Below are 15,331 nucleotides of genomic sequence, written 5' to 3'. Positions count from 1 at the left end.
TGTAACTCATAGCTCCATTATTCAAAGAAAAACACCCAAAGTTATGGTAACAGTGGCATTGCCACAAATGTATTACACTGGCTGTTTTTTCCACCCTGAACACTTGACCCTGCCAACAAAGTGATATCTCTGTATGATATATTGGTTATATCGCAAGAGAACTTTTTTATTTATTTGGTTTTTGACCAGTTTCTTTTTTGACTTGGCACCCAGCTTTATTACTCTCTAACACTTTAGACCTCTTCCAGGGGCATCCCAAGTTCTGGCTCCGGGACCCTCTGGTCAGTAGAAAATATGAATTTCTTCTATTTGAAGTTGGTGATTTTACAAGTGCACAGTTTACCACTGAGCTACATCAGCCAAGAACATAATGTAGCGGGTGATCCCAGTTCAAAGCACAGTGTCAACTATCAACTCTGCTCATACTACTCGACCTCTCTGCAGCATTTGATACCGTCGACCACCCTCTTCTCCTTCACATTCGTCATACTCCAGGCTTTCGTAACAAAGCTCTATCCTGGATCTCCTCTTACCTCTCCCATTGCACTTTCAGCATCTCTTCTGCCAAAACCACTTCCACCTCCTCTATCGACATCTGTAGCTTACCCCAAGGGCTCTGTCCTTGGACCTCTCCTCTTTTTTTTTTCTCTATGTACACTTTCTCTGTGACCTAATCACATCTCTTGGGTTCAAATATCACCTCTGTGCTGACGACACATTTATTTTTTAACCCCTGATCTTACACCTGTGGTGAAAGAATTTAAACTAAAAGCATATAATCAGCGCTCAAACCTAAAAACCCTAGACCTATATACTAATTAAAATAAACAGGTGCTCCACAAACAGAAGAGGATCCCCTATATGGGAAACCCTAATAGTGATCCCTCACAAACTATTTTAGTAGATTGGGGAATAGCTGCCTCAGGAATAAAACAAACCTATCCACAAGGCATGTATACAGAGCATGAACAAAAAGACAAAAAGCACAAATACATACAGTACAAACAGTGATTCCCTGGCGCACTAACAGATATAAAACCTGACAGAAGGAAGTAGTCCCATGAATCAATTGATGATAAGAAATGAGATCCACAGTCCACAATGTCCCGTTCTTTTAGATTGAGACTTGTCTGGAAATACAAATAAAACAACCATTGCGCAGTACCCTATGGTCAGTGTTACACCCCCCCACCGTTGCTATCTACTTACTTAAAAATAGATAAAAATGGGCCTCAAAAGGTTTCTTTACTCTCCTCACGGATGGCTCCAACTGATTCCTGCTACTGGTGACAAGATCCTTACTTCCAGCATCAGCAACACCATAGACCGAGTGGGAACAGAAATGGGCACCAATAGTGTAATACTATAAACATTTATTACTAAAAATAACAGGCTTAAAAACATGCACTCACATGCCGTAATGCCCTATGCGTGTCCTACAACGTGCCGTCCGCTTACATGGGAGGATGCCGAGGGATTGCAGGAGGAGGCTGGAGTCGGCGTAGATCCCCGTTTCGTGGCCGCGACTCGGAGCGCCTGGTCCCTCCTCCGATGACGTTCCCCGCCAATCAACCTCTTCTCTTCACACAGGGTCTGCACGTAGCGGCACGTCTTGCAAGCTCCACCCTACGCGCGTTTCGTGACTCTGACGTCACTTCTTCAGGGGTAATGGAGCTGTGGGGGCACTGGAGGTAATTTATACCTTTGTGCATAGCTGCCGAGGGATTCCCATTGGATAATTGTCTTCATTGGGAACTCCTACTAATTGTCCACTTGTAAACTGATGGCGGGCAATTTGTGTATAACAGGTTTAACCACTTCATGCCTGGACAGCAATAAACACTAGATACATACACTTTGGCATGCTGTGGAATATCTTAAAAAAGACAGTATTGATACATCCTAATGCCAATACATCTATTAAAAATACATGAATAAAACTCTAATTGCATATGGAAATAAGAATAAAAAGTAACTAGCAACCTTGTGGCTTCTTATTTTTAATTTGCAAGATAGCTGTTACGCTAGCTCCCTGCCAATGTCAGCATAGAGGACCCAGAGGTGGAAAGAGAATACTTTAGATACAAGAATCAGATAACCTGGTTAGGTAATAATCAACATCAGCAGTATACAGACCTAACTATCCCTCAGGAATGCTGCCAGGTCAAATTCAATGTTAAGTCCTCTCGGGGTCATGGTTTTGAGGGTATATATCCAGTAGCTTTCGCGTCTGGATATAAGATTTATTTTATCACCCCCCCTCCAATTCTGCTTGGGACATTCAATCCCTTTGCAGATTAACCCTTCAGGATTTTGTCCATGCTTACTTTTAAAGTGACTGGAGACACTGTGTCTCCAGACCCCTTTTAATGTTGTAAACATGTTCCGCAAGACGTCGTTTTAATGGTCTACCTGTTCGCCCTACATATTGTAGTCCACATGGGCACTAACAGGTAGACCACAAAAGGAGTCTTGCAGGAGATGAATGACTTAATGGGAAATTTGATCCCCGTGACATTCGATTGAAATTGCTTACATTTGGAGCTGTACCCACAGCCGATACATTTATCACATGTGAAAAATAAATCCAATTCCTTTAGCCATGTTGTATTTTGTGCTTTCATGGAATTGAACGGACAGCTTGGGGATACTTGGAGTTTTAAATTATCGGCTTTTTTAAAAACTATCTGAGGGTGTTTGGGTAATATTGATTTAAGGATTGTATCGCCCTGTAGGATGCCCCAATGTTTCCTGATTATTGGTGTTATTTTATTTGACATCCCATTATATTTGGTAATGAAGGGAATAAACTCTACACCATCTGTTTGTTTTGATCTCTTATTGTCCATACAGATAAGGTCATCTCTATTGATACTTTTTACAGTCTCTAAGGCCCTCACAACCATATTAGGATTATATTCTCTCTGGATAAATTTATCCTTAAGGTCATTGGCCTGCATCTCAAAAATCTCCGGTTGAGAGCAATTCCTTTTTGTTCTTAGGAACTGGCCCTTGGGAATATTATTAATCCATCTATGGTTGTGATGGCTAGATGCCAGAAGATACATATTAGCATCTACCTTTTTATAAAAGGTCTTAGTCTCAATGAACAATGTGAGATCTAAAAAGTCTATACTTGATGGGCTGGTGTTAAATGTGAATTTTAAATTCATATTGTTTTTGTTCAAATATGTTTTGAACTTCCCAAGTTCTTCAGTGCCTCCACCCCAGATACATAGCACGTCATCTATATAGCGTTTCCATAGTACAAGGTTCGCCCCGAATGGGCCGCCGGATTGGATATATTCCTCCTCCCACATGCCCATAAAAATGTTGGCATAACTGTCGGCGAACCTTGTACCCATGGCAGTGCCACATATCTGGAGGAAGAAGCTGTTGTCATAACTGAAATAATTATGCGTAAGTATATAACGTATCCCCTCTAGTATGAATTCTCTGAATCCCTGTTCAAGACTGTCATCTTGGTTTAACACCCTTCTAATTGCTCTGATACCTAAGTCGTGATTTATGACGGTATACAGAGACGTCACGTCACACGTGACCCAAATGTAATGATCTTCCCATTTCAGGTCCCTAACCAAATTCAATACGTGTGTGGTGTCTCTTAGGAATGACGGGATTTTGGGGACATATTTCTGCAGAGTGGAGTCAATAAACTGAGACAAATTGGATGTCAGTGATTTTATCCCCGATATAATGGGGCGTCCAGGGGGATTCCAAAGATCTTTGTGAATCTTTGGAATAAAATAGAAAATTGGAATCCTTGGCTGTGATACATCCAAGAATTCCAATTCACTTTTGAATATTTCCAAAAGTGAATTGGAATTCTTGGATGTATCACAGCCAAGGACTCCAATTTTCTATTTTATTCCAGAGATTCACAAAGATCTTTGGAATCCCCCTGGACGCCCCATTATATCGGGGATAAAATCACTGACATCCAATTTGTCTCAGTTTATTGACTCCACTCTGCTGAAATATGTCCCCAAAATCCCGTCATTCCTAAGAGACACCACACACGTATTGAATTTGGTTAGGGACCTGAAATGGGAAGATCATTACATTTGGGTCACGTGTGACGTGACGTCTCTGTATACCGTCATAAATCACGACTTAGGTATCAGAGCAATTAGAAGGGTGTTAAACCAAGATGACAGTCTTGAACAGGGATTCAGAGAATTCATACAAGAGGGGATACGTTATATACTTACGCATAATTATTTCAGTTATGACAACAGCTTCTTCCTCCAGATATGTGGCACTGCCATGGGTACAAGGTTCGCCCCCAGTTATGCCAACATTTTTATGGGCATGTGGGAGGAATATATCCAATCCGGCGGCCCATTCGGGGCAAACCTTGTACTATGGAAACGCTATATAGATGACGTGCTATGTATCTGGGGTGGAGGCACTGAAGAACTTGGGAAGTTCAAAACATATTTGAACAACAACAATATGAATTTAAAATTCACATTTAACACCAGCCCATCAAGTATAGACTTTTTAGATCTCACATTGTTCATTGAGAGAGGGTCCATTGAGACTAAGACCTTTTATAAAAAGGTAGATGCTAATACGTATCTTCTGGCATCTAGCCATCACAACCATAGATGGATTAATAATATTCCCAAGGGCCAGTTCCTAAGAACAAAAAGGAATTGCTCTCAACCGGATATTTTTGAGATGCAGGCCAATGACCTTAAGGATAAATTTATCCAGAGAGAATATAATCCTAATATGGTTTTGAGGGCCTTAGAGACTGTAAAAAGTATCAATAGAGATGACCTTATCTGTATGGACAATAAGAGATCGAAACAAACAGACGGTGTAGAGTTTATTCCCTTCATTACCAAATATAATGGGATGTCAAATAAAATAACACCAATAATCAGGAAACATTGGGGCATCCTACAGGGCGATACAATCCTTAAATCAATATTACCCAAACACCCTCAGATAGTTTTTAAAAAAGCCGATAATTTAAAACTCCAAGTATCCCCGAGCTGTCCGTTCAATTCCATGAAAGCACAAAATACAACATGGCTAAAGGAATTGGATGGATTTTTCACATGTGATAAATGTATCGGCTGTGGGTACAGCTCCAAATGTAAGCAATTTCAATCGAATGTCACAGGGATCAAATTTCCCATTAAGTCATTCATCTCCTGCAAGACTCCTTTTGTGGTCTACCTGTTAGAGTGCCCATGTGGACTACAATATGTAGGGCGAACAGGTAGACCATTAAAACGACGTCTTGCGGAACATGTTTACAACATTAAAAGGGGTCTGGAGACACATAGTGTCTCCAGTCACTTTAAAAGTAAGCATGGACAAAATCCTGAAGGGTTAATCTGCAAAGGGATTGAATGTCCCAAGCAGAATTGGAGGGGGGGTGATAAAATAAATCTTATATCCAGACGCGAAAGCTACTGGATATATACCCTCAAAACCATGACCCCGAGAGGACTTAACATTGAATTTGACCTGGCAGCATTCCTGAGGGATAGTTAGGTCTGTATACTGCTGATGTTGATTATTACCTAACCAGGTTATCTGATTCTTGTATCTAAAGTATTCTCTTTCCACCTCTGGGTCCTCTATGCTGACATTGGCAGGGAGCTAGCGTAACAGCTATCTTGCAAATTAAAAATAAGAAGCCACAAGGTTGCTAGTTACTTTTTATTCTTATTTCCATATGCAATTAGAGTTTTATTCATGTATTTTTAATAGATGTATTGGCATTAGGATGTATCAATACTGTCTTTTTTAAGATATTCCACAGCATGCCAAAGTGTATGTATCTAGTGTTTATTGCTGTCCAGGCATGAAGTGGTTAAACCTGTTATACACAAATTGCCCGCCATCAGTTTACAAGTGGACAATTAGTAGGAGTTCCCAATGAGGACAATTATCCAATGGGAATCCCTCGGCAGCTATGCACAAAGGTATAAATTACCTCCAGTGCCCCCACAGCTCCATTACCTCTGAAGAAGTGACGTCAGAGTCACGAAACGCGCGTAGGGTGGAGCTTGCAAGACGTGCCGCTACGTGCAGACCCTGTGTGAGGAGAAGAGGTTGATTGGCGGGGCACGTCATCGGAGGAGGGACCAGGCGCTCCGAGTCGCGGCCACGAAACAGGGATCTACGCCGACTCCAGCCTCCTCCTGCAATCCCTCGGCATCCTCCCATGTAAGCGGACGGCACGTTGTAGGACACGCATAGGGCATTACGGCATGTGAGTGCATGTTTTTAAGCCTGTTATTTTTAGTAATAAATGTTTATAGTATTACACTATTGGTGCCCATTTCTGTTCCCACTCGGTCTATGGTGTTGCTGATGCTGGAAGTAAGGATCTTGTCACCAGTAGCAGGAATCAGTTGGAGCCATCCGTGAGGAGAGTAAAGAAACCTTTTGAGGCCCATTTTTATCTATTTTTAAGTAAGTAGATAGCAACGGTGGGGGTGTGTAACACTGACCATAGGGTACTGCGCAATGGTTGTTTTATTTGTATTTCCAGACAAGTCTCAATCTAAAAGAACGGGACATTGTGGACTGGATCTCATTTCTTATCATCAATTGATTCATGGGACTACTTCCTTCTGTCAGGTTCTGATCTTACACCTGCTGTACAGACCAAAGTTTCTGAATGTGTCTCTGCGATATCCTGGATGGCCCTCTGCCGACTTAAACTTTAACTTTGCAAAATCAGAGCTCCTCATACTTCCTCCCAAACCTGGCTCCACTACCTCCGTCCACATTACTGTTGGAAGTTCAGTCATACACCCAGTAGCGCCAGCACGCTGCCTAGGGGTCACACTCGACTCCGCTCTCCCTTTCTCCTTTCACCTTCAAAACGTAACTAAAAACTGTCGCTTTTCCTCCGCAATATTACAAAGTTACGTCTCTTTCTCTGTTCGACTGCTAAAACTGACACAAGCCCTGATTCTCTCCCGTCTCGATTACTGTAACCTGCTTTCCGGCCTTCCTGCCTCATACCTGTCTCCCCTACAATCTATCTTAAACACTGCTGCCAGAATTACTCTACACTTTCCTAAATCTGTCTCAGCGCCTCCCCTGCTGAAATCACTCTCCTGACTTCCTATCAAATCCCATATCGCACACTCCATTCTCCTCACTTTTAAAGCTTTACACTCTTCTGCCCCTCCTTACATCTTGGCCCTAATTTCTCGCTATGCACATCCCATCTCTTGAGTTCTGCTCAAGGATGTCTTCTCTCTACCCCCTTTGTATCTAAAGTCCTCTCCCACCATAAACCTTTCTCACTGACTGCCCCACACCTCTGGAATGCCCTTCCACTCAATACCCGACTAGCACCCTCTCTATCCACCTTAAAACACACCTGCTTAACGAAGCATATGAGTAGCTCCTTGGCTAATACTATACACCTGATAAAGAAAGCTTGGTCCCTTGCAGACGCACTTACCAGTATGCCGTAATTCTACTGTATCTGTATGTTCCTCCTAACAATTAGATTGTAAGTTCTTCGGAGCAGGGATTCCTTTTCCTAAATGTTACTTTTACGTCTGAAGCACTTATTCCCATGATCTGTTATTTATTAATGATTGTCGCGTGTATTACTACTGTGAAGTGCTATGTACATTAATAGCGCTATATAAATACATACATCCTTGTAACCTCAGCAAATTAAGATCTCCCTGTGCCTCAAGCACAAAAAAATGACAATTTAAATATAAAACATAACTATTTCCTATGTACGTGGTATATTTTGGGCCATAGGCAAAAAGATGGGAAGAAAGCTTGCGACAATTGCACGGCAAGCGAGATCGTCTCCATTCCAAGATTGGACGGAATTTATCATTGGTATAGACTGCATGATGCTTGTTAGCTCCGTGTGTGTGTGTGTGTGTGTGTACATTTCCTAACATTTTACAATGTTGGCGAGTAATGTAGTGTATACCAATGTTGAAATGTTTATTTTATAGCGAAAATACATTACAAAAATAGTCTAGGAAAAATTATAGTACACAAGAGCAAAGATGTCCAACGTTTGTGTACTTTACAACCAAGTAAGGAGAAGATCCTATGGCAGATGGACAGTTTGAGACAAAAAGGTTCTAGTTAGTGATGCTTTGAAGGTTTTTTTTTTTTTTTAAAACATGTTGTATACATAAATCTTAGCTGGTATGTAAATGTGCAGAACATTTGAAAACTTTTGACCCCCCCCCATCCCCCTTTTTTTTTTTCTTTGCCCCCAGCTTTTAAAACCAATAGTAGGGAAAATCCGAACTCAGTGGGACATCGGTATGCAGCAAGCTAAAGACGCTGTAAGCATGACAACAGAGGAACGAAAGAGCAAATTTACCTTCATTTATATTAAAGACCGTCCTCATCTTAATCCCAAAGTAGCAGAAGAAGCAGGTTTGCCAATGGAGCCATTCGGGAAGGCAAATAAGTCTCTGGACGCGACATCCGAGACCCCCAAGAAAGACGATGCCATACCTAGCAAGAGAAGAAGGGTGTCCAGGCTGCCAGCTACCAACTGTCAAGAGGCCGACTCTCCTGATGCGAAACCCACTACTCCAAAAGTTTCAGAAAGTACAGAGTCAAGAGGTGGAATGGCATCCCCCATAATCAAAAAGAAATCCGGAGCACATACCCCAAGGAGCAGGAAGGTAGAAGCAATGAACCAGTTTCTGGTATTTCGTCAGAAACATAAACATGAGGTTTGTATCTTACAAATGTAAACATTAAGCACTTAAAATGCGTGTTTTAGCAATAATGGGAATCGTTCTAGAATGAGATGTTATGTGAAGAAAATTCAGAACCTATTTAGAGCTGCCAATAATTTTTATGAAACCTGTTATGTGCCAATGGGAACAACATAAGAAATGTAATATTCATGCAAGAAGAAAAGGACTATGCAGTCCGGTAACATAATGGTACTTAAAACATTCTATTGGATTTGCATTATTGGCTTATTTTGTGTAGCACCTATTGATCTCCATGCCTGTTTTTGTTTAGGATCCTAGAGGGTAAGAAAGCTGAAGGATGTCTGTGCTTGGAGATGTTTTACATTTGGCGCGAAGCACTTGGCATCTAGTCGCTTTTCTTATGCTTCTTTTAATTTTCTTTCATAATTTCGAAGCTGTTACGTTTTTCCGCTTTGGGGATGTTCTGAGTAACTTAAAGTAAATAGCAAATAGCTGATTAGCTTTGAGCAGCTTACCTGACTAAAACAATTCTTATGCCGTGGAGATAAAAGTTGAAATTTAAAGTGGATCTGGAAAAAGGTCAATAAGCTCCATTTTCATAAGTGTGAGAACTAGATTAATTCACAACAATGTAAGGTGCCAGAGATTGGAAAGTGAAAGGGATTTAGAAAAACAATGCACATTTCCGCAGACGAGTTCCAGTACATCTTCGAAACAACATTATCCTGGCGTCAGAATATAAATGTTTTTAGAGAGGCTGGGTGTTATCCTGTGTTACTAGGCTTGCGTTTTTTTTATTTATTTCTATTTTTTTTAATAAAAATGAAAGCGGCTATTTTGAGAATCTTAACACTTGTTTTCATAGGTAAAAAATGAACACCCGGATGCCTCAGGTGAAGAAATAGAAGAATTGCTTGAATCGCAGTGGAATATGCTCAGTGATAAACAAAAAGCTCGCTATAACACAAAGTTTGCTATTGTCTCCTCTCCCAAACCTGAAGAAGATTCTGGTAAACATGAAACTGCACTGTACTCTAAGGGATTTTAATATCTATCTTGGTTGTTTAAAACTGAAAAAAAAAAAGGAAAAAAAAAATCACTTGCGTTTCTACTAATCCCCCTTTAATTAGTTAGCCCGTATTTGCTACTTTCTTGTACTTGTCCAGCCTATGGTAGCTGTGGTCTCGATGCCCTGTCTTCATATGGCACAGGCGCAGAATAAATCAATTTTTACTAACAAGAAAAGCCATCCTCTTCAAAAAGCACTGTGTGTAGCACTCGTTTTACCTCAAAAGGGAAATCAACTATTGACTAACTAGAACCATTTTAGCAGTAAAGTTGGATGGTATGCCATGCGGTGACTGTCTTTTCAAAGCAAAATATCCAGTGTAAAATGCTGTACGTTTCTCTATTTTAATTTGCGCATTGTTAGACGGTGTATAGAATGATTTTAGATTTGTTCTTCTTGCTTTAATGGGTTTCATAGAGGGGGAAACTCCGTACTAGAAGGAGCGCCGTCAATTTTGGGCTGAAATACAAAGCTGTAAAGGTAACCTAATGCAGTGTTTCTGGATCCTCTCCTCAAGGGATGTTCGCCAGGCTTTAGGAAAACCAAGGAACTACCAGGGACACATGTATGCACTTGTCTTACATGTGTACTGTATGTGCGATTGATTTGGTTATCCCCAAAACATGTAATTGCGGAGGTGCACTGGCAGAGAAGGTTGAAAACCGATGATGTGATGTGACAATTATATAGAAGTTGTTCCAATCGTTAAGGGTGGTATCTGCTTGCAGTATGAAAGATTAACGCCCCGATTCATCAGCCTTGGTGTGCTGCGTAATCCCGCATTAGTGGCCATTGATATCCATTTCCCCCTAAATGTTCTATACTTCTGCCTCTTACCACAATGCTGCGTATTAGAGGTTACAATGTGTTGTCAAGTGCCAACACGCAGGTATCCCACAATGTGTTAGCAATAACCGACACAAGTTCATTTCTATGTAACAGGTTTATTTCCCAGCGTTTCAAAGCCATTAAAGCGGGGTCCGTTGCTTTATGGAGAGGTCCACCAATCTGTTTTTGGCTCTCCAATGTTTAAGTAGAACATGTTGGACAAAGGTGTGCACCGATGCTCCTGTATAATACAAAAGATGTCTAAGCTGCCGCTTTTACAGTGCAGCTGTTCCAACTGGAGTACAGGTTTATATTTCGTGTGGTTATAGTATGCTTCTTCAACCGCTGTTATTGGCATTGGTACAGATGAGGAAAAAGCAAATGGCAAAAGGATGTAACTAAGAAAAAATATGTAATGTGACCGTTCCTCTTCTGTCCCTCCACTGGAGCAATGACTCATTACCTTTAACTGAAATTGGCATGGAATAATTGGATACCAGTTAAAACAAACAAACAAAAAACACTTCTGTATCTCTCAAGGTGCATCGCAGAAGAACATCGGGAAAAATAAGCGGAAAGTGCTCCAAGAGTCACCAAAGAGGAGAACAAGATCAAGAAGTAATTGAAATTTGTGTTGTGCACTAATTTTATTTTATTAGCGGGCCAGAATAACCATGAAAACTGCGCCTTTTTATGGCCTCTTTCTGAGACGTTGACATGTTAACGGATTCCTAAAATTTTAATATCTAATAGTTGTAGTAGTGATTTATTTTTGTCCTTTTACTGGAAAACAGTACTGCATGTAATGTAAACAACAAAAAATGAAGTGTTTCAATACACATGCTTTGTCGTGCAGTCGTCACATCAATATCACTTTCCTGCCAGCTAAAAATAAAATGGTACCCCATTCCTTGTTAAACTAGATGTTAAACCCCTTGTTGCAAAGGGGCCTGTGATTTCAGCTGCAGGCCTCTTTGAAGCCAAAGGGATTACAAGCCGGGAAAATATAGAACTACTATTCTTTAGTAACGGACAATTTAGTTTCCCATTGAGAGCTCCCAGTTTGAAAAATATAAAGCTTTGTAAATACTTTGATTGTGATTTTCCCCTTATTTGTGCTAAGTCACACTTGTTGTAATCACCCGTAAATAACAGCACAGTGATTGTGTCTTCACACTTGATGGTATGTGTATGGGCACATCTTTTGCAAAGATTGCATCACGTGATCATAATAAACAAATCATTGCATCTGTTTTGTACACTGAGTAAATATAGTAATCATCGAGCTCTTTAAATGTTGGATTGCTACTTTGTTGGGTATCGGGAGGAAAATTCACATTCTGCAATCAAATAGACGTACAAAGATGTTAGGGCATGCAAGTCTTCATTTCTTGTGTTCATTTCTTGTGTTCATTGAGGTCTTGTTTAGTTTCAGTGGAAAATAACCCCCATTACAGCATTTTAAGGTAACTATTCAGCTGGTTTCAGTTAAACATTTTTTACTTGATGCTGTCAAAAATATATAATTAGGATGGAAGCCAATGAATGCTCATCAGTTTGGTCAACTAAATATGTAGAAATAAAAGCTATTTTAATAAGCTAAATGGGTAGCACTGTGTTGATCAACAGTAATTGCTTGTCAAACTTAGCATGTGGTTGTATAACAATTAAAGGCCACTATTAATAGCCGTACATTCCAGTGTGCAGTGTCGCCTAAGTCCTGCCTTCTGTTGTGCAAGGACGTGAGTGTCCCTGAAACAGTGTATAAGGAGACCTACATTACTTAAGGATTGCTAGTTTCTTGGGGGAGGGGGAAATGTCAGGAATAATCTCTTCATAAAATGTTTGTCCACATTTAAAACAAAAGAGAGGGGGAAAAAAAATATTTGGCTTTTACTCCTGGGCTTTTCATACAAGTTTCACACCCTCCCCCTAAAGGTAGATTGCATGGAAATAAACGAAACCACATAAAGACGACACGCAAACGAGCTGAAGAAACAGAAATCCAAGAAGCTCCTAGGAAAAGACTTAGGATCCTTAATCGTAAGGTAAACTATATATCTTCTTTTTTTTTTTTTTTTTTTCCGGTATAACCAGCCCCCTACTTTTTTACTAACCTTGCATCCCCTATGAAACGGTCTTCTGCCAGTCCTGTTACATTTATTCTTGTCGCAGTTCTTTGCTGACAACACTCCTGATTAAACCTCCTACATGAGACTTTCCAATATAAATGTTATATGGCCATTGCCAATCTCCACTGGAATCTGTCCAGCCTCTTGACTCATTATGCACTAGAAGGTAAAAAGCTATAAACATTTGGGGTGTTCATTAAAAGATCAATTAAAAAGGTCCCAGATAAAGGTTTCATGCATAACATTTTGCTAATACATCCCGCTATATATATTTTTTTGTCTTGTTTCAGCCATAGCCGCTGTAACTTGGGGTGACTAGTTTGAGTTTTAAATGGCCTGCCAAGTGTTACACTTGAGCTGATATGTGGGTTGGTGTTGGATATTCATCTTAAATAATCCTATTCAAATTAATTAATATGGTTCAAGACTTGAAAGCTGAGATGATGACTTCTGATAACGTTCAAAATCGAGGCTGCAGACAACCATGCATTTTTTATAATTATTATTATTCAGTCCGGATGTTTTGAAGCGTGTTAAGGAAAAATTATTTGAAAGAAAAGCAGAACACCTTATATAATTATTACTTTATTATATGCCTGCTAGAATATACATTGTGGGCAATTTACCTTTTTGTATATAAAATCAAATCAATGGAAATAATAGCCTAAATGCCAACATTACAATATATATTTAGAATTAAAGTGGGCTTGCTTAAGGGTTGTACACCTTCTCATAGCACTTGTAAACTGAATGTAATCCAAGCAGGCAAAAAAGGAGTTCATTGTGTTACTAGGGCATTTAAAGTTTTGCTGATAGGAGTGGCCTGTAACGTAATAATTATGTTGCATGCTCCTCCACCAGAGAGGGATTCAAATACGGAGTAGATGACACCTCATAGCTTGTATGTCAAGTCAAAATCTCCTGTCATATGCACAGACCAATTCATGACTTGTACACACTTGTTGAACAGTGTTATGTCCCATGTACAGTACTCGATCTCACCCACCCAAATTGTCTAGCAGACGTCCAACGTCACAGCACTTCCTGCTTGGAGGACGGCATGCGTAGGCATCCCAAGATCACTGCTACTATTCCAGTATTCCACTAGAGGGCATAGAAGTATCTCCTTTCCAAATGCATGCATACATGAGAGAAATTACATTTGTGTGCTCTATATCTGAATTGCCATGAATATTTAGAACGGGTTGGCAAACTCCAGTCCTTAAGGGCAACCAACAGGTCAGGTTTTCAGGATATCCCTGCTTCAGCACAGGTGGCTGTCAGACTGAGTCACCTGTGCTGAAGCAGGGATATCCTGAAAACCTGATCTGTTGGTTGCACTTGAGGACTGCAGTCGTCCACCCCTAATTTAGAAGCTCCTACCAGACAGTTGTGCATCTCGTGACTTATTTGAATCGACTGTCACTTAATTAGCAAAGTAATAGGCTGGTTTTATTACTCGTATGTAAAGGAACACTGGTTTATTACTCGTATGTAAAGGAACACTGGTTTATTACTCGTATGTAAAGGAACACTGGTTTATTACTCGTATGTAAAGGAACACTGGTTTATTACTCGTATGTAAAGGAACACTGGTTTATTACTCGTATGTAAAGGAACACTGGTTTATTACTCGTATGTAAAGGAACACTGGTTTATTACCAGTGTTACGCTGTTCAAATGATTTATGTATCTTTCCTTTATTAACCTCTTCCCATCCCCCTCCGTCTCTTTAAAATACTTTAATCAAATACAAGTTGAATATTTCAATGGGCTGTAGAGTAAGGGAATTCCATGTGACAGACACAGGCATTCATATAAAATGTTTCGTGGTCAGACTGCTTATATAAGCAAAACTAGGGAATGATGCGACATTCTGTATTTAGTTCTTACACTAAATGTTTTGCATAATGTATAAAATAGTCTATAGTTCTATTTTCATTTTTTTCTGTAGCAAGGGGAAGCCAGCAACGAAAAACCTCAGAGACTCTGTAGAGCCAGAGAAACTGCCCCAGTAAAGAGCCAGCCAGGTAAAGTAGCCTACATATATTCTGTACAGTGTTTGCAACCTAGTGCTATCTCAAGCACAAATGGGGTCTGAGCTTTTATAACCAGTGGTAAAAATGGTTATGGTAGGTGGGCCAAGTGCTTCTCATCTGCTGTCAAATCCTAGGTTTTGGTGTTTAACTATATGAAAGTGGAGTTCTACATATGACCAAAATGCACTAATGGTGTGAACAGTGTAATAGCTTAAACCTTGTTTCCTAATCAGACAAGCATATGTATAAAAAAAAATGTACACAGTATAAGGTCAGAACAGTTTAATGTCCATAGCCTTTGCTTGTTTTTTAATTTTTGTAAAAAAATTTTTTTGGGGGGGTTATTGTATTTTTATTACTTATGACTTAAGTTGTGTGTTATCACTGGCACGTTTTGTTCTTAATGCAGCTATCAATGTCACTTCCAGTGTACAAAGATGCATCGGAATACAAAGAGTTTAAACACTCAAATATAAACACATGGGGAATGGCTTCTGAGGAATTGGTCTGTTTTTTCCCCCCAAATTAAAATTATTTTTCTGTTTTTGT

At 39.9% G+C, this 15,331-nt stretch overlaps 1 protein-coding gene across 2 annotated transcripts in view; it reads left to right on the top strand.

Annotated features, from left to right (window-relative positions):
- Positions 1-15,331, top strand: part of NSD2 (nuclear receptor binding SET domain protein 2) — a 59,082-nt gene that overhangs the window by 20,829 nt on the left and 22,922 nt on the right. Inside the window, exons 5-9 of one of the 2 annotated variants that reach the window (XM_075571082.1) lie at positions 8,259-8,726; positions 9,580-9,724; positions 11,152-11,229; positions 12,550-12,659; positions 14,698-14,773. In XM_075571082.1, the coding sequence (XP_075427197.1) occupies positions 8,259-8,726; positions 9,580-9,724; positions 11,152-11,229; positions 12,550-12,659; positions 14,698-14,773 (877 nt within the window). The remainder of the gene's footprint in view (positions 1-8,258; positions 8,727-9,579; positions 9,725-11,151; positions 11,230-12,549; positions 12,660-14,697; positions 14,774-15,331) is intronic. The other variant, XM_075571091.1, reaches the window with a different exon arrangement.

This window comes from Ascaphus truei, chromosome 1 (genome assembly GCF_040206685.1).
Source record: "Ascaphus truei isolate aAscTru1 chromosome 1, aAscTru1.hap1, whole genome shotgun sequence".
In the NCBI taxonomy this organism is placed as follows: domain Eukaryota; kingdom Metazoa; phylum Chordata; class Amphibia; order Anura; family Ascaphidae; genus Ascaphus; species Ascaphus truei.
This window is presented reverse-complemented; position numbering and strand designations above follow the sequence as displayed.